At 43.8% G+C, this 21,371-nt stretch overlaps 1 protein-coding gene and 1 pseudogene across 1 annotated transcript in view; one reads left to right on the top strand and one right to left on the bottom strand.

Moving 5' to 3' along the window:
* LOC114027264 overlaps positions 1 to 21,371 on the bottom strand; it is a 229,884-nt pseudogene that overhangs the window by 48,513 nt on the left and 160,000 nt on the right.
* Positions 969 to 21,371, top strand: part of ARHGEF5 (Rho guanine nucleotide exchange factor 5) — a 26,992-nt gene continuing 6,589 nt past the window's right edge. Inside the window, 10 exon segments of the mRNA XM_027841249.1 lie at positions 969 to 1,379; positions 10,003 to 13,192; positions 15,328 to 15,385; positions 15,890 to 15,954; positions 16,127 to 16,380; positions 17,823 to 17,983; positions 18,519 to 18,671; positions 18,962 to 19,091; positions 19,393 to 19,467; positions 20,283 to 20,372. Of these exon segments, the coding sequence (XP_027697050.1) occupies positions 1,236 to 1,379; positions 10,003 to 13,192; positions 15,328 to 15,385; positions 15,890 to 15,954; positions 16,127 to 16,380; positions 17,823 to 17,983; positions 18,519 to 18,671; positions 18,962 to 19,091; positions 19,393 to 19,467; positions 20,283 to 20,372 (4,320 nt within the window). The 5' untranslated portion in view covers positions 969 to 1,235.

The following is a 21,371-nucleotide window of genomic DNA, read 5'->3' on the forward strand; positions in this document are numbered from 1 at the left end:
AAACAGGGAAACAACAAGACAGGCAGAAATACAGGACACAAAATCAGACACAGGCATAAGGGAAGCAAAAATACTGACCTGCACATTGAGTAACAAAGAGAGACACAGAAATACACCTCGAGACACATATCAAGCAACCAACAAATGAGCGTTTATTAAGAATCTACGAATTGTCAGTACACCATGTAAAAAGGCAAAAAAAAAAAAAAGAGCCCCTTGCCTATCCTCAAGGAGCTTACATTCTATCCGTTCCATCGGGGTAACAATGTGTACATATAGAAGAATTTCCAGAGTATATGCAAAGTAATCCAAGGTAACTGAGAGAGTAGAGAGACACACAAAAATCTATAGGAAAAGACACTAGGTGTCAAAGCCAAAACTGCTCCATAGAGAAGTACAATCCAAGGCATAGTCTTAGCATGGAAAGGAAGACAGATAAAAGCAGAAGGCTAACAACCGGATATGGAAAGACATAGATACTAAGAAGCTCTGAGCAAAAGAAACAATATGAATATATATACATACATATATACATACCGAAATACATATACACATATGTGTGTATTTATGTGCGCACACAAACACACACACACACACACACAACCCAAAGCCCAAAGGCAAAGAGACTCTCACCCATCCAGACACGGAGACAGATCGACCCAAAAGCTGGGAGAGGGAAACAAATAGAAGCATAAAAGAACAATCTCAGCGCAGGGAGAACGTACAGGTAAACGCAGACTGCCATAAAGGCACAGAGAACATACAGATTCGGAGAATGAGAAAGATACCCAGAGAAAGAGAAGATACCCAGAGACAGATAAACCCAGCTCTGTCCTCCTACTCCTCCCCCCTCTTCAGCGTCCTCTCCCGGCCCCACCTCGGCGTCACTCCAAGCTCGGTCCTCGTTGCCCCGGCCCCCTCACCCCCACCCCTCAGTCCTGTCTTTCCTTGGCGATCTTCTTTCCCAACTTGGTCCACGTTCTTCCCACTTCGCTGGCTTCATCTCCCTACTCAACCCTGCTCGCTCCCAGCCCCAACAGACATCTCCTTCTTTCACTCTCTCTCAGGACAGCCTGCCCCTCCCCTGGCTCCCCGGGCTCCTCTTGGGGCCCCAGTCACTTTCCAGGGCTGACGCCTGGCTCCTCTCACACCAATGAGGCCTCAGCATAGATGGGTCCCGTCCCACCCCCAGGAAGGTGTGTCCCGGGTTGCCTCACCTGAAACTTCCTAGGAGAATGAGATCCCTCCCGCTTTGGGAGGGGAGGGGCAGGCTAGGAGGGTGGGGCGGCTAGGGCCTGAGTCGGGGACTGCCGGCAGGAGCTGGGACCCCAGTGGAGATCTTTCTACCCAGACAGCCCGGACCATGTGACACTGACCAGGTGGGTGCCCTCCTCCTCTTGCCCTTGCCCCCAACTCAGGCTGAGCTCCAGTGGGGCTTGAGGGGGAAGTGGGGAGCGGTGGGGAAAGGAGGCCTTCCCAGCTGGGTCCCTGGGAGCAGACTCCGGAAATGGGGGGCTGGGCAGATAGGCAAAGAGTTTTAGGTGTTTGAGTGAGTCCCTTGGGGAAGGGAGAGGAGGAGGACGAAAGGAAATGCTCCGGTCCGAGAAAAGTGCTCCAGGGCTCCCAACTCAGAAATGCTGTCCCAACTCCGAGCTCTTAACTCTTGTGCAACCCCAGAGATCAGGGCTCCCACCTGGGCCGCAGAATCCCTTCTCTAGGGATCGAACTACCACAGTAAGGAATCCCTAAAGCACCCTGTCCCCAGAAATATTTACCTCTTTCCCGAATTAACCGCACTTGGGGCCTCCTTCCAAATACACACACCCCAAGATCCAAATATACATAGGAACACACACATACACAACACACCGTCTCAATAATAAGGATGCTTCATCTGGAAATGAGACCCCCCCCCCTTAGCCTCCTCTCCCCAAATCCAGGTTCTGGAAGTAAGCTCCTCCCAAAATGTACTTCCTCCAAAGCCTTATCTCCAGAAACATAACACAGTCTACTCAGTAGCCCACTTCCAAGAAGACACTTGCTGGGGTAATGAACCTGCCAAAAGTCCAGTACTCTGTCCACACTTGGCCTTGGATTTTCATTTCCAGACGCATAACTCCTCCTGTCTTCATGAAAGTGAACTCTGGCCAGGGTTAGGTTATCCTGTTGTCGCTGATAAATCGAGAGAAGGAAGAGGAGGAGGTGGTGGTGGTAGTGCGAGGAGGATTTTTATTCCTGGCTTCCTTCCTCCTTTTCTTCCCTGCGGTGCCTTCTTTTGCACTCTTAAGTAAGGCCTTATAGGAGGTCGGGATAGCTATTGTAGTACTCTCCTTAGATCATAAGATTATAAATTTAGAACTGGAAAGGACCTTTGAGTCGATGGAATCCAACCCCCTCATTTTACTGATGAAGAAACTGAGGCATAGAGAGGTTAAATAACTTGCCCAGAGTCTGATGGCTATTAAGTATCTGAGGCAAGAATTGAACCCAGTTTTTCCTGACTCCATGTACACTACTGTATCCATTAATCCGCACTGTACTTTTTCCAAACCCTTTCACTATTTTCCCCCTTCTTCTTCTGTACTAGCCTATATCCCAAACTTCCTGTTAACTCTGTACCTCAGATATGGAGGAACTTCTGGCCCAGGCCTTAACATGCAACAACTTAGTTAAATCATCTTGAGGGCTCCAAATAGAAATAATCCTTCCTTAAGCCCCGGGAAGTTGTGAGAGAGGATGCTTTGAGGGAGCAGTTCAGCATTGCAGGTATGAAGTGTGCATGAGGATAAAGAGAGGAATGTATATACACAATAGATTCTGGCACAGAATAGGAATAGATCAGGATATCCCCAAGATGGGGAAGGATTTGTATTATCAGTGTTTGTGTGTGGATAGGGCTGTGTCAGGATCTGACTGAGGACCAGGCAGGCTGGTTCAGCAGGATTCACCTTCAGGACTTGGACAATGTGGAAAATTCAGGTACATATAGGTGTGCAGATGCACATGATAGGTCATATATGTGAGATGTTGAGGGGTCTTGTCTCACATGGTGTCAATGGGGTAGATAGAAATTCCACATGTGGTATCTATTGGGTAGATAATGCCAGCAGTGTCATATAGAGTATTTCATGAGTAGCTAGGGAGCAGTAATATGCATGGTATATAAAATGTCTGTGAGATAAATCAACCAATCAATCAACATGCATTATTAAGAGATTAGTAACTTTATTCCAATCCCTGTGTAAGCATAAGAAATCAAAGGGGGAAAAAATCCCCTGTCCTAAAAAACCTTGCATTCTAAAGGAAAAGACAACATGTAAATAAATAGGCACATTTGGCACCCTAGTATTTAGGTAATGACCAATGTGACATATAAAGTAGGTATGGAATGGAATGAATAAGGACAGTTTTACGCTATTTCAGTGGTGTGGGTGGAGTGTTTTGCCAACTGGGTGTAAGAAGTAGATATGGCACGTATAATGTGGTATCTGTGGTTTGTATAAGGATTATCATTCTGTTTTCTCTGGGTACCGTGACCATCAATTAATCAATCAATCACCAACCATTTATAATTGGGGCATATAGCCGGACAGAGGGTATTCTTTTTTTTTGCAGTTGATAAAAGTACACCCTCTTTTCTTGTAAGTGGGTGTGGTTCCAGAAAATCTGGGTTATATGGTTATCGTCTTCCACTAGAGCCCTATTCTGAAGACTCTCATAAAGATATGGAAATCATTTGGGTTCTTAAAGACTATGCTAGCTAATCACAATTTCTGGAAAGTCCTGTCAAGTTGGGGAAAAGCATTCACTTACAAACTCCAAAACTGAAATCTTTTCAAGCACCATCTCCACTAAGGTCAAAGAGATTGATCATTAGAAGTCTGGCCATCAGGGGATTATCACACACACACACACGTAACTGCTAAGCTTTAGAGGATATATAATCTGTGTTTGTGGAGGGCATAACTGCCCTGGTAAAACAGGTCACCTGGTTGTCTGAAGTATGACCCCGCTGTCTCTGAGGCATATGGAGACTATATTAAGCACTATAGGGTCTAGATAAAAGCAGTGTTGCACATGGCACCCATAAGGGGGCTGGCTAATATATTTACCACCCTTGTTGTCTTTTGTATGAATTTCATATGTGGTATCTTTGGAAAGGTCACATCACATTGGTATCTTCACGGTAAGAGTTGTCATACATGATATAGAGTAAATAGGTACCCCATTACACATGATGTATTTGTGGTAGATGGAGGCATGTCAACACAAATGTCCATACACTAGATATAAGATAGCTGTTTATAAGGTCAATAGGTGACATGTCACCCATCATCTATTGGAAACAAACTTTTTTTTCTGTAATGTAGTGTTATTGGAGTGGATATACTCTATGTCAGGGCTTCTTAAGCTGGGGTCTACAAACCACCCCCCCAACCAAGGAGGTCCATGGATAGATTTCACAGGGGTGGAGGTGGGAGTAGGGAGGGGTAATTGGTAAACTTGGATGGGAAAAAATACATCATTATTTCAATATAATTGGTTTTGTTTATAACTATACATGCATATGTAATTATACATGTATACATATATGTGTGTATATATGTAGGTATAATTTTATGCATTTATAAACATTTGGAAAAAAGACCCATAGGCTTTCTAGACTGCCAAAGAGGTCCATGATGCAAAAAAGGCTGAGACCCAGTTTTGTGGCATCTGCAGGATAGTAGGAATCTAGTCACTTTCATTGGCTTCATGTGCTTATGGGCACAGTGTATATGGAGTGAATGATATCATATCATATATGGTAACTTCAAAGGTAGAGAGGTGTCCTGCTGTTCCAAGGGTCTTCAAGTACATGATGTGATTGCAGTTTTACCATACCAAGTACTTTTGGAATTATTGGAACAACTATCTGGGCTTTATAGAGACCACATCATAATATCTTTGGAAAAGGTAGGAAAAGAATCACTACAAGTGCCTTCAGATAGACAGCTTCCAGGGGGTATATAGAGACCATGTAAGAAAATTGGCTTTAGAGTCAGACTACTTGGATTTATATTGTACCTCTGACACTACCTTTGCAACCCTAGATAAGCTTCAGGACCTCAGTTTCCTAATATGTTAAATAAGATTGTTGGACTAGATGGCCTCAAAGGCCTCTTATAACTCTAAATCTCTGGTATTTATATATTAGAAACAGGTCTTTTTTCAGTTCTAATATCTTTTGAATGGATAGAACCTATATAACTCATAGAGTAAATGTATAATTGGACTGGATAAAAAGTAAGGGGCATATAGCATTTTCTGGTGCTTAGGGTTAGGACAAAATGGCATTACTAGAATGGATAGAGTCCACATAACACCCAGGGAACTGGATAACATTGATGTAGAACAGACGTCCATGGACTGAATAAGGACTCAATCCTACAGTGTCTTCAGGTGAATTCTGTTGTTTCATATAGCATCTATGGAGTGAATGGGGACTATGCCACACATGGTGTACCAGAGTGAATATATTTACAAAATCATATAATTTTCCAGTTGGAAGGGACCTTGACAGTCATCTAGTCCAATGTATAACAACAACAAAAAGTATGCCCAATAAAATTCTCTAGAATGGTGGTCATTCAGCTATTACTTTAAGCCCCTCCAATGAAGGAAAAACCATTATATCACTTTCTTTCCCTTTTTTTTTTATTTCACTCTCCCCCCCCCCTTTTTTTGTTTTGCTTTCTGGTGAGGCAGTCAGGGTTAAGTGACTTGCCCAGGGTCACACAAGCTAGTAACTAGTAAGTGTCAAGTATCTGAGGCCAGATTTGAACTCAGGTCCTCCTGATTCCAAGGTCAGAGCTCTATCCACTGTTCCACCTACCTGCCCCCAAAACCATTATCTCTTGAGGCAGTTCATTCTACCTATAACTAGCTCTAATTATTGGGAAGTTTCCCCTTGTATTAAGCCTGAATTTGACTGCAATTTTCATCCATTACTTCTGATTGTTCCCTCAAGGGTCAAGTAAAACAAGGCTAATTCCTCTTCGAATGACAGTACTTGAGGACAGCTATTTTGTCCTACTTAACTATTTTCTTCTCCAAGCTAAATGTCCCCAGTTCCTTCACATGATGAATCATTGGAAGCAGCTAGGTGTTATAATGCAAAGAGTACTGGACTTGGAGTCAACAATACCTGAGTTTGAATTCTGCTGCAGACATTTACTAGGTATGTGACCCTGGACAAGTCACTGAATTTGCCTGCCTCAGTTTCCTCATCTGTAAAATGGGGATACTAATAGCAACCACTTCCCAGTATTGTTGTGAGGACCAAATGAGATAATAATTATAAAGTACTTAGCACAGTCAGTAAACTCTCTCTCTCTCTCTCTCTCTCTCTGTATGTATGTATATGTATGTATATATATATATATTATATATTGTTATTATTATTATGTGACCCTGAACACATCACTTAATTTGTCTCCCTCAGTTTCCCCATTTGTAAAATTAGGATAATACTTGTACCTAACTCTCAGAGTTCATGTGAGAACAAATGAAGATACTATTTATAAGACACTTTGAAAGCCTTAAAGTGCTATATAAATGATAGCTATCAGCCATCAATCAACAAGCATTTATTAAGTGTCTAGCCTCAGACCCTTGTTAGTTGTGTGACCTTGGGCAAGTCATTTAACTCTGATTGCCTCAGTTTCCTCATCTGTAAAATGAGCTGGGGAAGGAAATGGCAAACCACTCCAGTGTGTTTGTCAAGAAAACTCCCAAAATTGGGTCATAAAGATTTGTACACAACTGAAATGATTCAATGACAACTATGTGTTAAGTACTGTTCTAAGTATTGGGCTTACAAATTTAAAAAGTGAGGCAGTACCTTCCCTTAAGGTCACATTCTACTGATCTTCTTATGTTATAAACTCAAGGCTCTTCACCAATGTGGTGCCCTCTTTTGGATGCTCTTCAGCTTATCAGTGCCCTTCATAAACTATTGTGGTCGAGATTGAACACAATGGCCCAGATGTGGTCTGGCCAGAGCAGAGTAGAGTGAGTCTGTTTTCTCTTTATTTTCCATCATTATTCCTCTCTTTCATCAGCCTAAGATCACATTAGCTTTTTTTTCTTTTGGCTACCACATCGCACAGTTGACTCATTTTGAGTTTTCAGCCTACCCCCAAACCACAGATATTTTTCAGAACTTTATTAATGTGATGCACAGTATTTATTTTGTCTACATTTTTATAATTTTGTCTACAATTATATGAGTGTATGTTTTCTCTTCCAACAAAATGGGAGTTTTTTGATGGCAAGGATTATTTCTTTTTTGTCTTTGAATCCCTAATCTAACACCTAACAGCACCTAAAACACCGAGAATATAGTAAACACTTAATAAATGCTTATTGATTGATTCTCTGATGGGGCGTAAAGAGCCACGTTATATATAGTAGCCATAAGGTTGACAAAAATCATTAGTCATTATATTCATATTTGAATGGGTTGAATGGGACAATATTATATAATGTATCTGTAGGATTGACAGGGGCCTTGTTCTACCCAGTGTCTGTGAGATGTTCAGGAATGATTTCCCATCAAGTGTTATCTGTCTTTTGATCTGGCTACATCTCTGTGCTATCTGTGGTGCCTCAGAATTGGCTATGGGACATGAACTTCCCTTTATCTCTAACTGAAACATTGGGTGTTCACTCAAGCTCTGTACACTGAGAGGGAGGATGGGCCCTTGTCACCTATACTGGTGGTAATATCTGTTGGATATATAAGGTCCTGCCTGATGGGTATATAGGGTCAAGTGTTTAGAAGTCACTCAGGGCCCTGTTACCCTGTATGCATTTATATGTAGATGAGACTGTGTCATTTTCTGCGTCTGGTCCTCACTGGGGAGGGAGCAGGCAGATTGGGTAAGCAGGGTTGACGTTCAAGTGTGGGCTAGCCTAAGGAGTGAGTACAACCATGCACAACCTGGTATTTAAAACCCTAGGTGGTTCTTTCTCTGGCCAATGATGCGTTCAATTGCTCCTGCTGCTTGGACTCTCAGTAAACTCTCAGCTTCCCTGGCTTCCCTAGTCTAAGGTCTTCATTATACTTGCTAATGGCCTTGGGATTTTGAACTCATAATACTTAGCATTTACATAACTTTTAAAGGTATTGCAAAGCATTTTACATAGGTTATCTCTTGTGATCCTCTGTTCCTGCATTTCCACCTTTGCTTAGTATCTTGGACCATGCTTGAGTTGCTGAGCCTGAGTTACATAAGCAATTCCCTTTCACCTGTCTGGAGGAAAGTTACAAAGCTTCTCTCGGACGATGTCTCCTGTTCTCAAATTTTCTTGTACTTTCTTATTTGATTCCCTGGTAGAATTTAATCATAGACCTCATATTTTTGGCTTTGCTCCCCTATATTCAACACAGTTCCTCCTTGCACATAATAGGTGGCTAAAACATGTCTGATAAGTTGGATTAAGTATTAGGTGGTAGATACCCAGCTATAACAAATAGTGTGTGTGTGGTTACATGTGTCTTTCATACATGATACCTTTTGGACAGTTAGACATGTAAATAGCTAGTGAATGCTACCTATCCAAGTGTATATAATTCATTCATTTAGTCATTGTTCCAACAGGTGTTGGTATACAAGGCCTTGTACTAGGTTATATGGGGGGGGTGGCACATGGCTGAATAAGCCACAGACATCACCCTAAAGGATTCTGCAGTCTTATAAGGGAGTTGTGAGCCTCATCAAGGACACCAGTATACAGATATACAATGACAAGGTAAATAATGATAAATTCCCCATAAGGAAGAAATGACTAACATGTCATAGGGATTCATAGGAATGATAAATTATTTGTGATTCAGGGAAAAAATAAGGAAAAGGGTGTTTGAGCTGTCTTGAATGAAAGATAGAATTTTGACAGGCAATTGGGGGAGAAAGTCTTAGCTAGGTGGAAGGGATATTTTCAATAATGATACTGGGGCACAAACTTTCAGAGATTGTCTAGACAGCACACCAGTTTAAGTGAAGCATAAGATGGTATAGAGTAGTGGGCCGGGAAGGTGAATTGAGATCGGATCACATAAGGCCTTGAGTGCCAGGATAATCAGTTTGGATATTAGGCAGTAAGGACCATTGAAGATTCTTAAGTAATAACATAATTGGAGTGGTGCTTTCGATGAATACTGTTATAACTGTGTTTAAAATGGATCAGGGAGGGGGTGTAGGTAAGTGGTGGAGTAGATAGAGCTCCAACCTTGGAGTCAGGAGGACCTGAGTTCAAATCCAGCCTCAGACACTTGACACTTACTAGCAGTGTGACCCTGGGCAAGTCACTTACCTCCAATTGCCTCACCAAAAAAAAAACAAAAAAAAACAGAAAAGAAAATGGATCAGGGGAAAGAGGAGAGAGACTGGACATAGGAAGACCACTTAGGAGAGTATTGCAATAATCTAAGCAAGAGGTAGGAAGAGTCTGAAGTGCAGGAATTGCAGGGAGGAAGCAGAATTCGTAGTGGAGAATGGGTAGGAGGAAATTAATATGATAGATGTGAATAATTCTATTGTGGTTGGGTGATAAAGACATACGTTGCCAGATAATTTTAGCATTGAAGAATGACCATTCAAGCAACAGAGAACAGATGTCTCCTTTCTTTCTTCTTCATGGTCCCCATGAAAGGCAGTATTTCACAGGCTGGTTTCAGAGTGAGGAGAATTTGGATTCAAGTGCCACCTCTAACACCTACTGACTCTGTCAGCGACTGACTGGGCAGGTCAGTTAACCTCCTCCCTTTGCCAGAGGTAATTCTCCAAGGTTGTAAGTTGCCAGAAGAGTAGCCTCTCTTGTGGTGGTAGAGGGAGTTTCCTGAATTTCTGAATGTCTCTATTCAAGTGTAGCCTTAGATCCAAACCAAAAGTCAGATAGTTAAAAGCAGCATAGCCCTTCCCCCAGCTTTGGCTTCTATTGACCTTTCTTTCTCTTTAGGAGTCAGCCCTGATGGAGGCTGAAGGTCCTCCTCCTGATGCTTCTACTCCAGCTACTGCTCTGGAAGAACCCCACACCTTTCCAATGTCCCTCATGAAGAACAGCTGCATCCCTGGTTCAGAGCCTGAAGCAGCAGAGACAGAGGACCCTGCCTGGGAGTGGGCTGAGGATGATGATGATGTCTTTGGGGCTCAGCAGAGAGATCTGTGTAATCCAAGCCCAAATGAAGAGATACTACCCACTCTTTGCCAGGAAGATATTCTAGGCTCTTTGGAGCCTAACTATGGAGATGTTGTGACTGCAGAGTCAGGAGTTCAGAGACCTTCAGGGCTAGCATCCCAGGGCCTCCAAGAGGGCCATGCGCCTTCCATCCCTGCAGAGAACTCCATCTGCCCCACCGTGGTTGCTGGCCTGGACAATGACCCCATCCCCAATGAAATAAGTAGCGAGATTGGGGTAGAATCTTGTCCAGAGGTCCCTAACCCTCTGAAGGAAACTGAAAGGTCAGAAGCCAGTGAGAAGGTGGAGAAAGGAGTCTTTCTTCTCTCCTCCACTGAGGCTAAGTCCTGTTCTCCTCCTGAAGAACCCAACAGTCTGATCTCTCATGCAGGAAGAAGAGTTGCCCAGCAAGAGGGGGAGCCCCAGGCCCAAGAGAGGAAGGAAAATGGAGGGCAAGAAGGGCTGGTACATAAGAGACAAGAGGAGGCCAGGGGTCCAGGGAAACATGGAAAGTGGGAACAGAGGGAACTGGAAGACCAGGGGGAGCTAGAGTGGATTGATGGACTCTCAGGAAAACAGGAACTGGAGGTGGTAACATATGTCCAAGGACAAGAAGATAAGGGACAGGTTGAATTGGTTCTGGGAAAACAAGGAGAAGGAGAGATGTTTAATAGGGAAGTAGAAGATCAGAATCACAGGGAAGGGTACCCAAGAGACAAGGATGTGGAGAAGCAGGGTCATGGGAAAGTAGGAGAAGAGAAAAACCAAGGAAATGGGCTGGTAGAGGATCAGGGAAAGGCAGATCATTATGATAAGGACCAAGAGTTAGGTGAGAAACAGGAGAAGATAGTGGGTGAGGGGAAGGAAAAACAGGGAGCTGTAGAGGAGCAGTGGAAGCTAGAGGGAGGTAAGGAAGAACAGGAGAACGTGGCTGGAGAAACACTGGAGGTAGAGAGAATGGCAAGGAGAAATGAGAATGAGGGGATTCAGAAGTATTGTGGTTCCTTGCCATTGACCCAGATTGTCCCAGGTGCCAATATTTCATGGAGCTCTTTCCCAGGAGATCCTGTTTCCACTGTCATAAGACCTGAGACTCAGGAAGGGATAAACACTGAGTCTTCTAGAGTTGAGCTCTCCATGCACTCTTCCTGCCCAGACTCTACTCTGAAGCCTGGACAGGAGTCATCAGGATGTCTCCAGTTCATCCCTCCTCACAGTGTCTCTGGAAAGAATTCTGAGAAAGAAGCAGAGCAAAATGGCTGGGAGGAAGAGTATGGTCTAGGAGACAGAGCAATGCCTATCTTGGGGAAGAAACCAGCACCTCCAAGGCCAATCGCTATAGCTCCTCGGACAGAGGCCTCGAGTTCTACCAAGGCAGATCCCAACACAACCACCTCATCATCTTCCTGCCCCCCTACCTTCTTTCCTATGGGAGATTCTTCACTCCCATCACATCTGCCAGAGTTCTCTAGATCCTTTTCCTTTGACAAAGAATTCTCTTTTCACCACTGGGACCCTGATGCTGCCTTGAATATTCTCCACATACCCTCTCCTGGAGAGCCTCCCTTGGTACCACATGCCAACTCTGACTGGGCCAGCACCCTAAACCTCTCAGAAGCCTCTGAGGAAACCATCCAGTACCATGGGAGTAGCTCTGCTCCAAGCTCCTATGGGGGAGGGCAGCCTCAGTATCTAGGCCAGACTCCAGCTTCCTTCTATCACTCAGAGTCAGCGCAGAGACTCTCTGAGCCTGCAATCCACCATGTTGAGATCCCAGGAAGGGAGGAGCAGGCTAGGCTGGAGCCCTCTTCTGACCCTTCCTCCTTGAGCCAACTTCAAGAATTCACCCCATATTTAGAGATGGTTGGTGCCACTGATAGCCAAACTTGGTGTCCACCAAAAAAGGAAGCCTCTGTCTCAGGGGGACTTACCCATGGCTCTCCTCCTTCCTCATCCATGGTGGAAATGGGATTACATGAACTGCTACCCCCCATCCCACTCCGGGAGCGGCACAGTCATCCTCCCCTGGCAGCACGACATAGCAGTCACCATGCCAAGCCCCCTGCCCAAAAACGGTATAGCCACCCTCCCACATTGGCCTTAGCTTCAGTACTACCTGGCTCCCCTGAAAGACCTTCTCTCCCTGTTAAGGCAAGACAGAATAGACCTCTGCCTTCTACCCCAGTCACAGACACTTCCCACCATACTCAGACTCCTAGACTGAGGTACAATAAGCCGCTACCTCCCACCCCAATCACACCCCCACCCTACCACCCTCCCACATCTGCCACCCTAAGTAAGAAAAACAAACCTCTTCCTCCTCTTCCCATTTCGGATCCTGATACCAAGCCACCTCCACTGCCCCCAAAGGCTAAATGGAGAAGCAACAGTACTCACAGGACAATTGTGAATGTAGGAGATCAGTTGAGGTCAAAACCTGGCTCCTCCAGGGTACCTGGAGGGAACTGGGAAGTCCCTTCTCCTCTTTCTGCTGGACGTACCTCCTGGCCTCCAGCTGTGGACAGGCCAACAGACAGTTTGAACTTTCCTGGCAGGTATAAAAATGAGATGTCTTCTCCTCTGGCTTTCAGTAACATGACCAACTTCCTTCTGCTGAGTCCTTCTTCCCCAGCTCCTTCCATGACTCAGAACCCACAGCATTCTGTCCTGGGAGGAGTCCAGGCTGAACATGGACAATCAGAAGGGACTGTGAGGACTTTGAGCAGAGGAACTCTTCAAGGGAATGGCAATGGGCCCCGGAGATCAGATAGAGGCATGGTGCAGCAGTCAGGGAAACCCAGCCACCCGCCTTTGGAGAAAGCATCCAGCTGGCCCCACAGGAAAGATCCCGGGAAACTCTTGGAAGTGAGTGGTGGGCACTCAGAGAGTCCTGCTGAGGGGCAGAACAAGACCAAGGGATGGAACCGGCAAGGCCTTCGCAGACCATCTGTCTTCCCTGGGGAAACCCTAGGTGAGTAATGCAAACACCATCATCCTATACATTACATCAGTCACAGGAAATGGATTGAAAGGGGGGTGAGCTGTTTGAAGAAAGAATTGCAGGTCCTATTGAGACGACCTTCCCTGCAACAGCTTGCTGTCTTCATCTCTTCCTCGTATGCCTTTTCCCTCATAGCCCCATGTGCTTTCCCACATGGTTTCTTGTTCTCACATCCCATCCCCCCTGGCTTTATGTCTCCCTCTTTCTTTTTTAAAATATCATCCTCAATACCGTTTCTCTACTCTCACCTGATCTTTAGCTTCTTCCTTTCCCAGCTCCCAACCCACAAATTTGTGCCAATAAAGTGTTAATAGCTAACATTTGTAAAGCACTTACTATGTGCCAGGCAATATGCTAAGTGCTTTACATTATCTCATATATCAACCCTGGGAGGTAGGTGCTATATTACAGATGGAGGCAAATAGTGGTTAAGTGACTTGCTCAAGGTCACACAGGTAGGAAGTATCTGAGGTTGGATTATATCTCAAGTCTCCTAGACACTAGGCTGAGCATCTTATCCACCATACCACCTAGCTTGTCCCCTCTCACCCTACCAGCCCCTCTCTCAAAGGGAGCTCCCCGGACTCTCTTCCTAGTCTTGAATTGATGTAATTTTTACACCTTCAATCTTCCTAAAGCATACTACCGATTCTCACCTTCTCTGGTTCTGGCTCAACTGAACCAGAAATTCCTTCTTCACTTTTCATCCAATTTTCCACTCTGCTTCTTCACCAAGTTCTCATGTTAACATAAGCCCAATCCTCCCCTCAACTCCATTCTTTTTTTCCCCTATATAATCCCCAGAGAACAAAGAATATAAACACTCCAGTGGTGTTTGGGTGATTGGAATACCTTAGGGACTTCATCTGGGCCAGCTGTGTACCACATTCCATTTTAGGATTGTCTTATCAGCACAATCTTCACATAGATACCATCCCCTGTGGTCCTTATACTTGTGTGATTTTGACCAATAACATATCCAACGTACAGAGCACTTCAGTATTTCCTTAACCTCACAGTAATGTTTCTACTTCTCTGTCCCCTCTTCCTCTCTTTTCCTCTCTCATGTGCTTCTTAATAATTCTACCCTCATCCTAGTTCAAATCTCTTTCCTTTTCCATATCCCTCTTCGTTTTCTTCTTCATTCCTTCAGACATAAACATGTAGCTCCTCTCTGCCTCTTTTCTTAATCCACAGGATTCTATGTTGTCCCTTGAAGAGGAATTTTTTTTAAAGTGGATTTCCCATCATTATTTATCTTTGAACAGATCTGGATTACTGCTTGTTGAGAATCAAAGAATCTCCGAGTTAGAATAGACCTTAGAAGTCACCTAATTCAACCTATAGCTAAATAGGAATCCCCAAAGAGGTGTGTGTGTGTGTGTGGAGACAGAGGGAGAGAGAGGGGTAGGGTGGGAAACTAGTAATCTCCTAGCTCAATTCAGCACTGAGCAAGAATACCCTTTCAAATATCCCTAAAGAGTGGGCATTCAGTCACCACTTGAAGACCTCCAAGAACAGTAAACTCACTACTTTAAAATGTTCCTGTTCCATTTTTATAGAATTCTAATTGTCAGGTTTTCCTTGTGTTAAAGTGAAATCTGCCTCTCCAGAGCTTCTAATCACTGGTCCTACTATAACCCACTGAAACCAAAACAAACCAAGTTTAATGCCATTTCCATGTGAAACCCTCTGAACACAGCTGTCCTATCCTCTTCTACCTTTCTTTCATCTTACTATCCCCAGTTCCTTCCACTGAGCCTTTTTTGTACGGTTCTTATACTTCTCACCTTTGTGGTCCCCCTCCTCTGGATATGTGTCAGCTTGTCAGTTTCCTTCTCAATACAAGTTTTCTCAGAAATAAACTCAATACTTCAGAAGAGGTTTGATCAGGACAAAGAGCTACAGGGCTCTCATTGCTTCCTCTGCTTTGTCATGGGTTTAATAATGCATGCTTTGCTTGCTTGAGGTTTTTTAGGTGACCAGAGGGTCAGGGTCCTACCACTCTCCTTCTGCAGTACCTCTCTCCCTTCATACTGCTCTCTTCTGAAATTGTCCCCCCAGAGTCCCTGTAACCTAAGTAATTTTCCCATTTCTATTTCCAGATAGGGAAGGTCCCCCCATGGAAAAACCTCCCTGTCCCTCAGACACAATTGTTCTTCGGTGAGTTCTTTGCAAGGAATCCTTCCCTCCCCCAAACATACACATCTATGCATCCTCTTTCCTCAGGGTACTAAAGCCTCCTTCAGAATCTCAGTTTATGGATAACTAGGGTCCAAAACCTGAAAAAAATCCATCCTTCTGAGCCCTCAAAATTCTCAGTGTCCCTATATACCCAAGGTTGGGGGGAAGGGGTAAATTATTGACATCAGGATTCTAAAGGAAACATTTAAGTGGAGGATACTCCTTGGACTTACAGGTAGGTCTACCTGACCCTTCTTTCCCCTAAGTCCTATTCCTATGAACCGTCTCTCTGAAAAATATCCTTTTGGATTTATAGGGGCTTCAGAAATATCCTAAAGAAACCCAGATCTCATTTTGGCATTTCTCTACAGCATTTGTATGGCACCTGGGGGAGGGCATAAGAGATAGTCAAATATCCTAGCTACTCAGTGCATGTCTCTTCCCAACGATATCAGCCATCCATTGACCATCTCTACTTCACAGAGAGAAGAAACCAAGGGATGTGATGGGTACTGTTGCCAGGCGCTGCTCAAAGTTCATCAATTCTTGTGAGTACTTTGGGACAAAGCAGTGAATCTGGGCTGAAATGAGTATCAGTGGGAGTCAGAGTTGAGAACCAATTCAGGACCAGTTTAACAGGTTAATTCTAAATTTGTTTTTTTTTCTTTTTAACCATATCCATTGTCTTCTCTTGTTCCTTTCCATCCTCCCTTTCTATAGCCCACCTGCTTTATCAGGAATATAGTGATGTGGCTCTAAACAAGGAGATACAAAGCCAGCAGAGGCTGGACAGCCTGGTTGAAGGGTCCAGCCCAGCTTCTCCCCGACAGCCCCGAAAATCTTCACTTACCCCAGACTCTTATCTTCAGCGCCTCTCCATTGCTTCCAGTGCCTCTTTATGGCAAGACATCCCCCGAGTACGCAATAGCACCATGTTGCTCTCTATGACTCATGAGAACCAAAAACTGCAGGAGGTAAGAGAGGGATGGGCCAGGGGACAGGGGCTTTGGAGATAGAGATTGGTATCATCTGCCCCACCCTCCACTCTCTGCCCACTTAAGCAGGATCCCCAGTCATTAGCTCATGGAGAAATCTCTCTGAAGAATTTTAGGTTATATTCAAGCCATTACCATCTTCCCTTTTCCTCTCTTCTTATATATGCCAATTCATGATCAATCAACCAAAAAGGAAATGTTTATGAAGCACTTACTATATGCCAGGGACTGTGCTAAGCACTGCAGATACAAACAAATGCAAATAGAGACCTTGCCCTCAAGAAGCTCATATCTGGATGAGGGAGATGCCATATAAATGAATGAGTGAGTAAATAAATTAATGTGTGTCTGTGTGTGTACATATGTGTATATATATATATATATATATATATAAATTTATATGTATGTGTGTGTGTGCAAATAGCTGGAAAGTAACCTTGAGAGAAAGTTCTAGCAGCTGAGAGGAGTGAATGCCACCCTGCAGAAGATGGCATTTAAACTGCAGAAGACAGAGATTTTAAGAGGCTGAGTTTGATCTTGGTTTCTGAATTTGTATCAGAGTGGTCACGGAATTGAATCCTTTTTCCTGTCTCTATTCCAAATTGCTACTTCCATGTGGACTAAAGATCTTATGAATTCAATTCGATAAGTATTTATCAAATAGTGCACTAGGCTAATTGTTGGCCAATTAAGTCACATTGTGGTCAGTGCATCCTTGCATGGGGCAGAGATAACTAGGTGGCTCAGTAGGTAGAGCACTGGGCCTGGAGTCAGAAAGACCTGAGTTCAAATCCAGTCTCAGATACGTACTAGTTGTGTGACCCTGGACAAGTCACTTTACCCTCTATCTTCCTCAGCTTCCTCAACTGTAACCTAGGGATAATAATAGCAGGAGCAATGAGAACAATAAAAATACCTCTCAGGGTAGTTGTGAGGATTAACTGACATAATATGTATAAAGCACATAGAACAGTACCTGGCATACTGTAGGTATTTAATAAATAACTTATTTCCTTCCTTCCTTGTGTCTATGGGGGTGATGCCTGCCCCTGGGATAGGTACATATAATGTCATTGAGATCTTGAGAAATAAGTGCCCTTTTTCTGGAGAAGATTTTCCTCTAGGTGCTCTGGGTTTTTACCTTGACTATATGAGGGGCTTTTTAATTGTTTTCAGGTTATCTTCATTTCTGTGGTATTGGGATCATATAGAAGGCTATTAAACCTCTCAGACTTGTACTTGTTTGAAATCAATCTTAGAGGAAGGAAGTAGACTAAGGGTAGGGGCAAAGGGACTTTTGTCAAATTCTATTGGAGTGGTAGAGGCCTCTTCCTTTTCCAGCTCCATCTTCTCTCCTCTCAGTTGATGGTTTTCCTCCAGCTGCCTTCCATTCTTCTTAGTCCCCTCCCATCTTTCCCCAGGCTAAATTTGAACTTATCATGTCAGAAGCTTCTTACCTGCGAAGTCTTCATGTAGCTGTAGACCATTTCCAGCTCTCATCACAGCTCCGGGCTACACTGTCTAACCAGGAACACCAGTGGCTCTTCTCTCGTCTACAAGATGTGCGGGATGTCAGCACCATGTGAGATTTCCCTCCTCCTTCCATTGTTTCCTCTACGTTGATGATTTACAAAATTAATATCCTTCCCCGTTAGCAAGACTTTCCCTGTCCTGGCCATAGTAAGAATTTGAAGTTTCAATAAAGAGATCACATTTATATAGCGCTTTAAGGTTTACAGAGGAAGCATAATTATTATTATCCATATTTTACAGATGAGGAAACTGAATTAAATGACTTGATCAGGGTCATACTGCTAGTAAGTGTTAGAGCTAGCATTTGAACCCAGATGTCTTTTCCCATTATACTATATATTATACAATCATACCATACTGAAAGATCAGGATGTCTCCAGAGATAGGGAGAGAGGAGAGCAGATGTATAAAGCAAATTAAATACTGGGTTGACCTCCAGGAGATCTGAGGGACTCCCAAGAGATGAAATTAAGCATTTGGAAGAGGGAAATCAGTAGCTTAAGGAATAGCAGGGGTGGGGGAAGTACTCTTGACTACTCTGTTCAGACCCAGATTTCTCACAACATCTGGTGGGGGGACCACAGGTTTCTCTCGGACCTAGAAGAGAATTTCGAGCATGACATCTTTACCTTCCATGTTTGTGATGTCGTCCTGACCCACGCACCTGCTTTCCGGCGTGTCTACCTACCTTACGTCACCAACCAGACTTATCAGGAGCGCACTTTCCAAAGTCTGCTGTAAGACCACTTTCTCTGCCTCATCTTGGCATAATTTCTCCTCACAACCCTGTTGAACCTCCCAATCTCCAAATTATACCTACTTGCAAGTAGCACACCTTATGCTTACTGTGAGATCCTGAGCTTCCAGAAGTTTCTAGGACCTCCAAAATACGCATGTCAGTGCCCCTCCATTCCTTCCACATCATACCTCAGTTCCTCCAGGCAGAGTCCATATCATCCCTGTGGTCCTCATTCCTTTGAATATACCCTGTCTGTTTCTTCTACCTAAATTTCTGTGTTAATGACAGGAACAGCAACAGCAATTTCCGGGAGGTCCTGGAAAAGCTAGAAAGTGACCCTATCTGCCAGCGCCTTTCCCTGAAGTCCTTTCTGATACTGCCCTTCCAGCGTATCACCCGCCTCAAACTGCTGCTCCAGGTAATTTGGATCCCCCCCACCCCCGACCCTGCTTCCAGACCCTCTAAACCTGAAGATCTAACTGCAGGTATTTAGTCTCCTTATTGAGCCTCTTTCAGTGTAGCAGTCACTTATCTCAAACCACTCCAGACTCTGAGAGTGATGTGAATCATCTCACTTTTGCCTATAGTCATATTTGTGCCCCACTTTATATTCTCCCAGTTCCTGACTCTCTTCCTAGTCTGTCTTCCCTAGTTTCCTTGCCATTTTATCTGTCTTTCCTCCACACCTCTGTTTTGAACTATGGGTTCCTTTGCCACAGAATATTCTTAAGAGGACACAGCCTGGCTCCCCAGAAGAAGCAGAGGCCACAGAAGCACACCATGCCTTGGAAGAGGTGAGTAGTCCCTAAATTTGCATCCTACTTTTTTCCACTAATCTCATGGTCTTGATGGCTACTGAAGAGTGGGAAGCTAACAGCCCTTAAGTCCAATCTGTCCCATGGCTTATAAAGAAAAATGGCCATTCAGTCTGTCCACTTGCATCCCTTCTTTCCCCATAGAGAACTCCTTCCCAGTCCAGTGCTATGAATCCAAGGCTACAGGGATGAGTGTTCTTTTAAAACACCATCCAAGGACAGCTAGGTGGCACAGTGGATAGAGCTCTAGCTTTGAAGTCAGGAGGACCTGAATTCAATTCCGGCCTCAGACACACAACACACAACACAAACTAGCTGTGTGACCCTGGGCAAGTCACTTAATCCCAATTGCCTAGCAAAAAAAGCAAAAAACAAAAACATAGTCCAGTTCTCTCTGCCCTGCATCACCATTCTTTTATTCCATGAAGCCTCCTCTCCTCACATAACTGTGTGATAGTCTGTGTCTCTGCCTCTGTCTCTCTGTCTCTGTCTCTCTCTCTCTCTCTCTCTCTCTTTCTCTCTTTACCATCCTCAACTTCTCCATTTTCAATAGGCAAGATGGAAAAAAAAAGTCTCTCTGCGAAAGATATGCTGTCTTTCCTCCCGTCATCCTTTCCTGCTATTTTAAAGAATACAGGAACCTGAGGGCTCAATTTCAGCTCTCTAATGAAAAGCAAGGATTTTGAATTTCTCCAGGTTCTGGGACAAAGGATTTTTTTAGCAACAAAGTCAAAGGCCAAAGTCTCTAATACTTGTAATTCTTCCTGTTTCCTCATCTTTTCCCAACATTCTAGCTCATCCGAGACTGTAATAACAATGTCCAGAGCATGCGGCGGACAGAAGAATTGATCTACCTAAGCCAGAAGATTGAGTTCGAGTGCAAAGTGAGTCCCTCCAATCTCTCACACCACCTCCAATTCCCAACCCTGAATCTCTGTCTGGCCTTATAGTTCCCAAATGACCTTCTAAGTACCATTCTGCTGGCCTTTGACCAGGCTTTAACCTGGCCTAACTCTTTAACCCTCATCTTTAACATTTTCATCCTTCCACAACTCTGTATCCAGTCCTCTCATCTTTAGAATCCTGTCTAACCACCATGCTAGAATCCTAAAGTAACTTCTATTCACGAATCCTTACATATCCCACATTCAAACTCAGTTCAGGGCATGCCTCATCCCTTTCATCTCCCTTCTCCCTTGCTTCAGTATCATGCATATAGTATAGTGGCTTGTAGTAAGGAAGACTTGAGTTCAGATCCTGCCTAATATTTACTAGCTGTGTGCCTTTGGACAAGTTACTTAACTTCTGTTAGCCTTAGTTTGCTCATCTATAAAATGAAGATAGTAATAGGATGTACCTCACAGGGTTATGAGAACCAGATGAGACTATATGAAGTGCTTTGCAAACCTTATAGTACTATATAAATGTTAGTTGTTGTTATCATTAACATTATTATTGTTATTATCAAAAGTCTCCTATCTAAAACACTATTTCAGAAATCCACTCCACCCAGACCCCTACACAGAACAGATAATTCTTTGCACCCAAATCCTAACCCCCAGCCCCTAACACTCTTCATCTTCTATATTTGGTTTGTGCTGTTCTCCAGACTTTCCTCCTCAATCCTTAGTTATAGCACAAGATAAACTGGTTTCCCGAACAGTTTCCAATGAATGTCCTTTTGGTAATGAAATTGCTCATTTCTAATCCTTCAATTCCTAGTAATAAGCAGGTCCCTAATTTTTTTTACTCAGGTCTCTAATTTCTCCTTTGGCAAGGGTTAACAGGCTGGCCATATGGTTATATATGATGTATAGTTAAGTTATATGTATAGTTAAGTAAGTTAAGATGAGTATAGTTAAGTTCTTTCTACCTTTCCCCCC

Source organism: Vombatus ursinus, unplaced genomic scaffold (genome assembly GCF_900497805.2).
Source record: "Vombatus ursinus unplaced genomic scaffold, bare-nosed wombat genome assembly UNPS02014858.1, whole genome shotgun sequence".
Taxonomy (NCBI): domain Eukaryota; kingdom Metazoa; phylum Chordata; class Mammalia; order Diprotodontia; family Vombatidae; genus Vombatus; species Vombatus ursinus.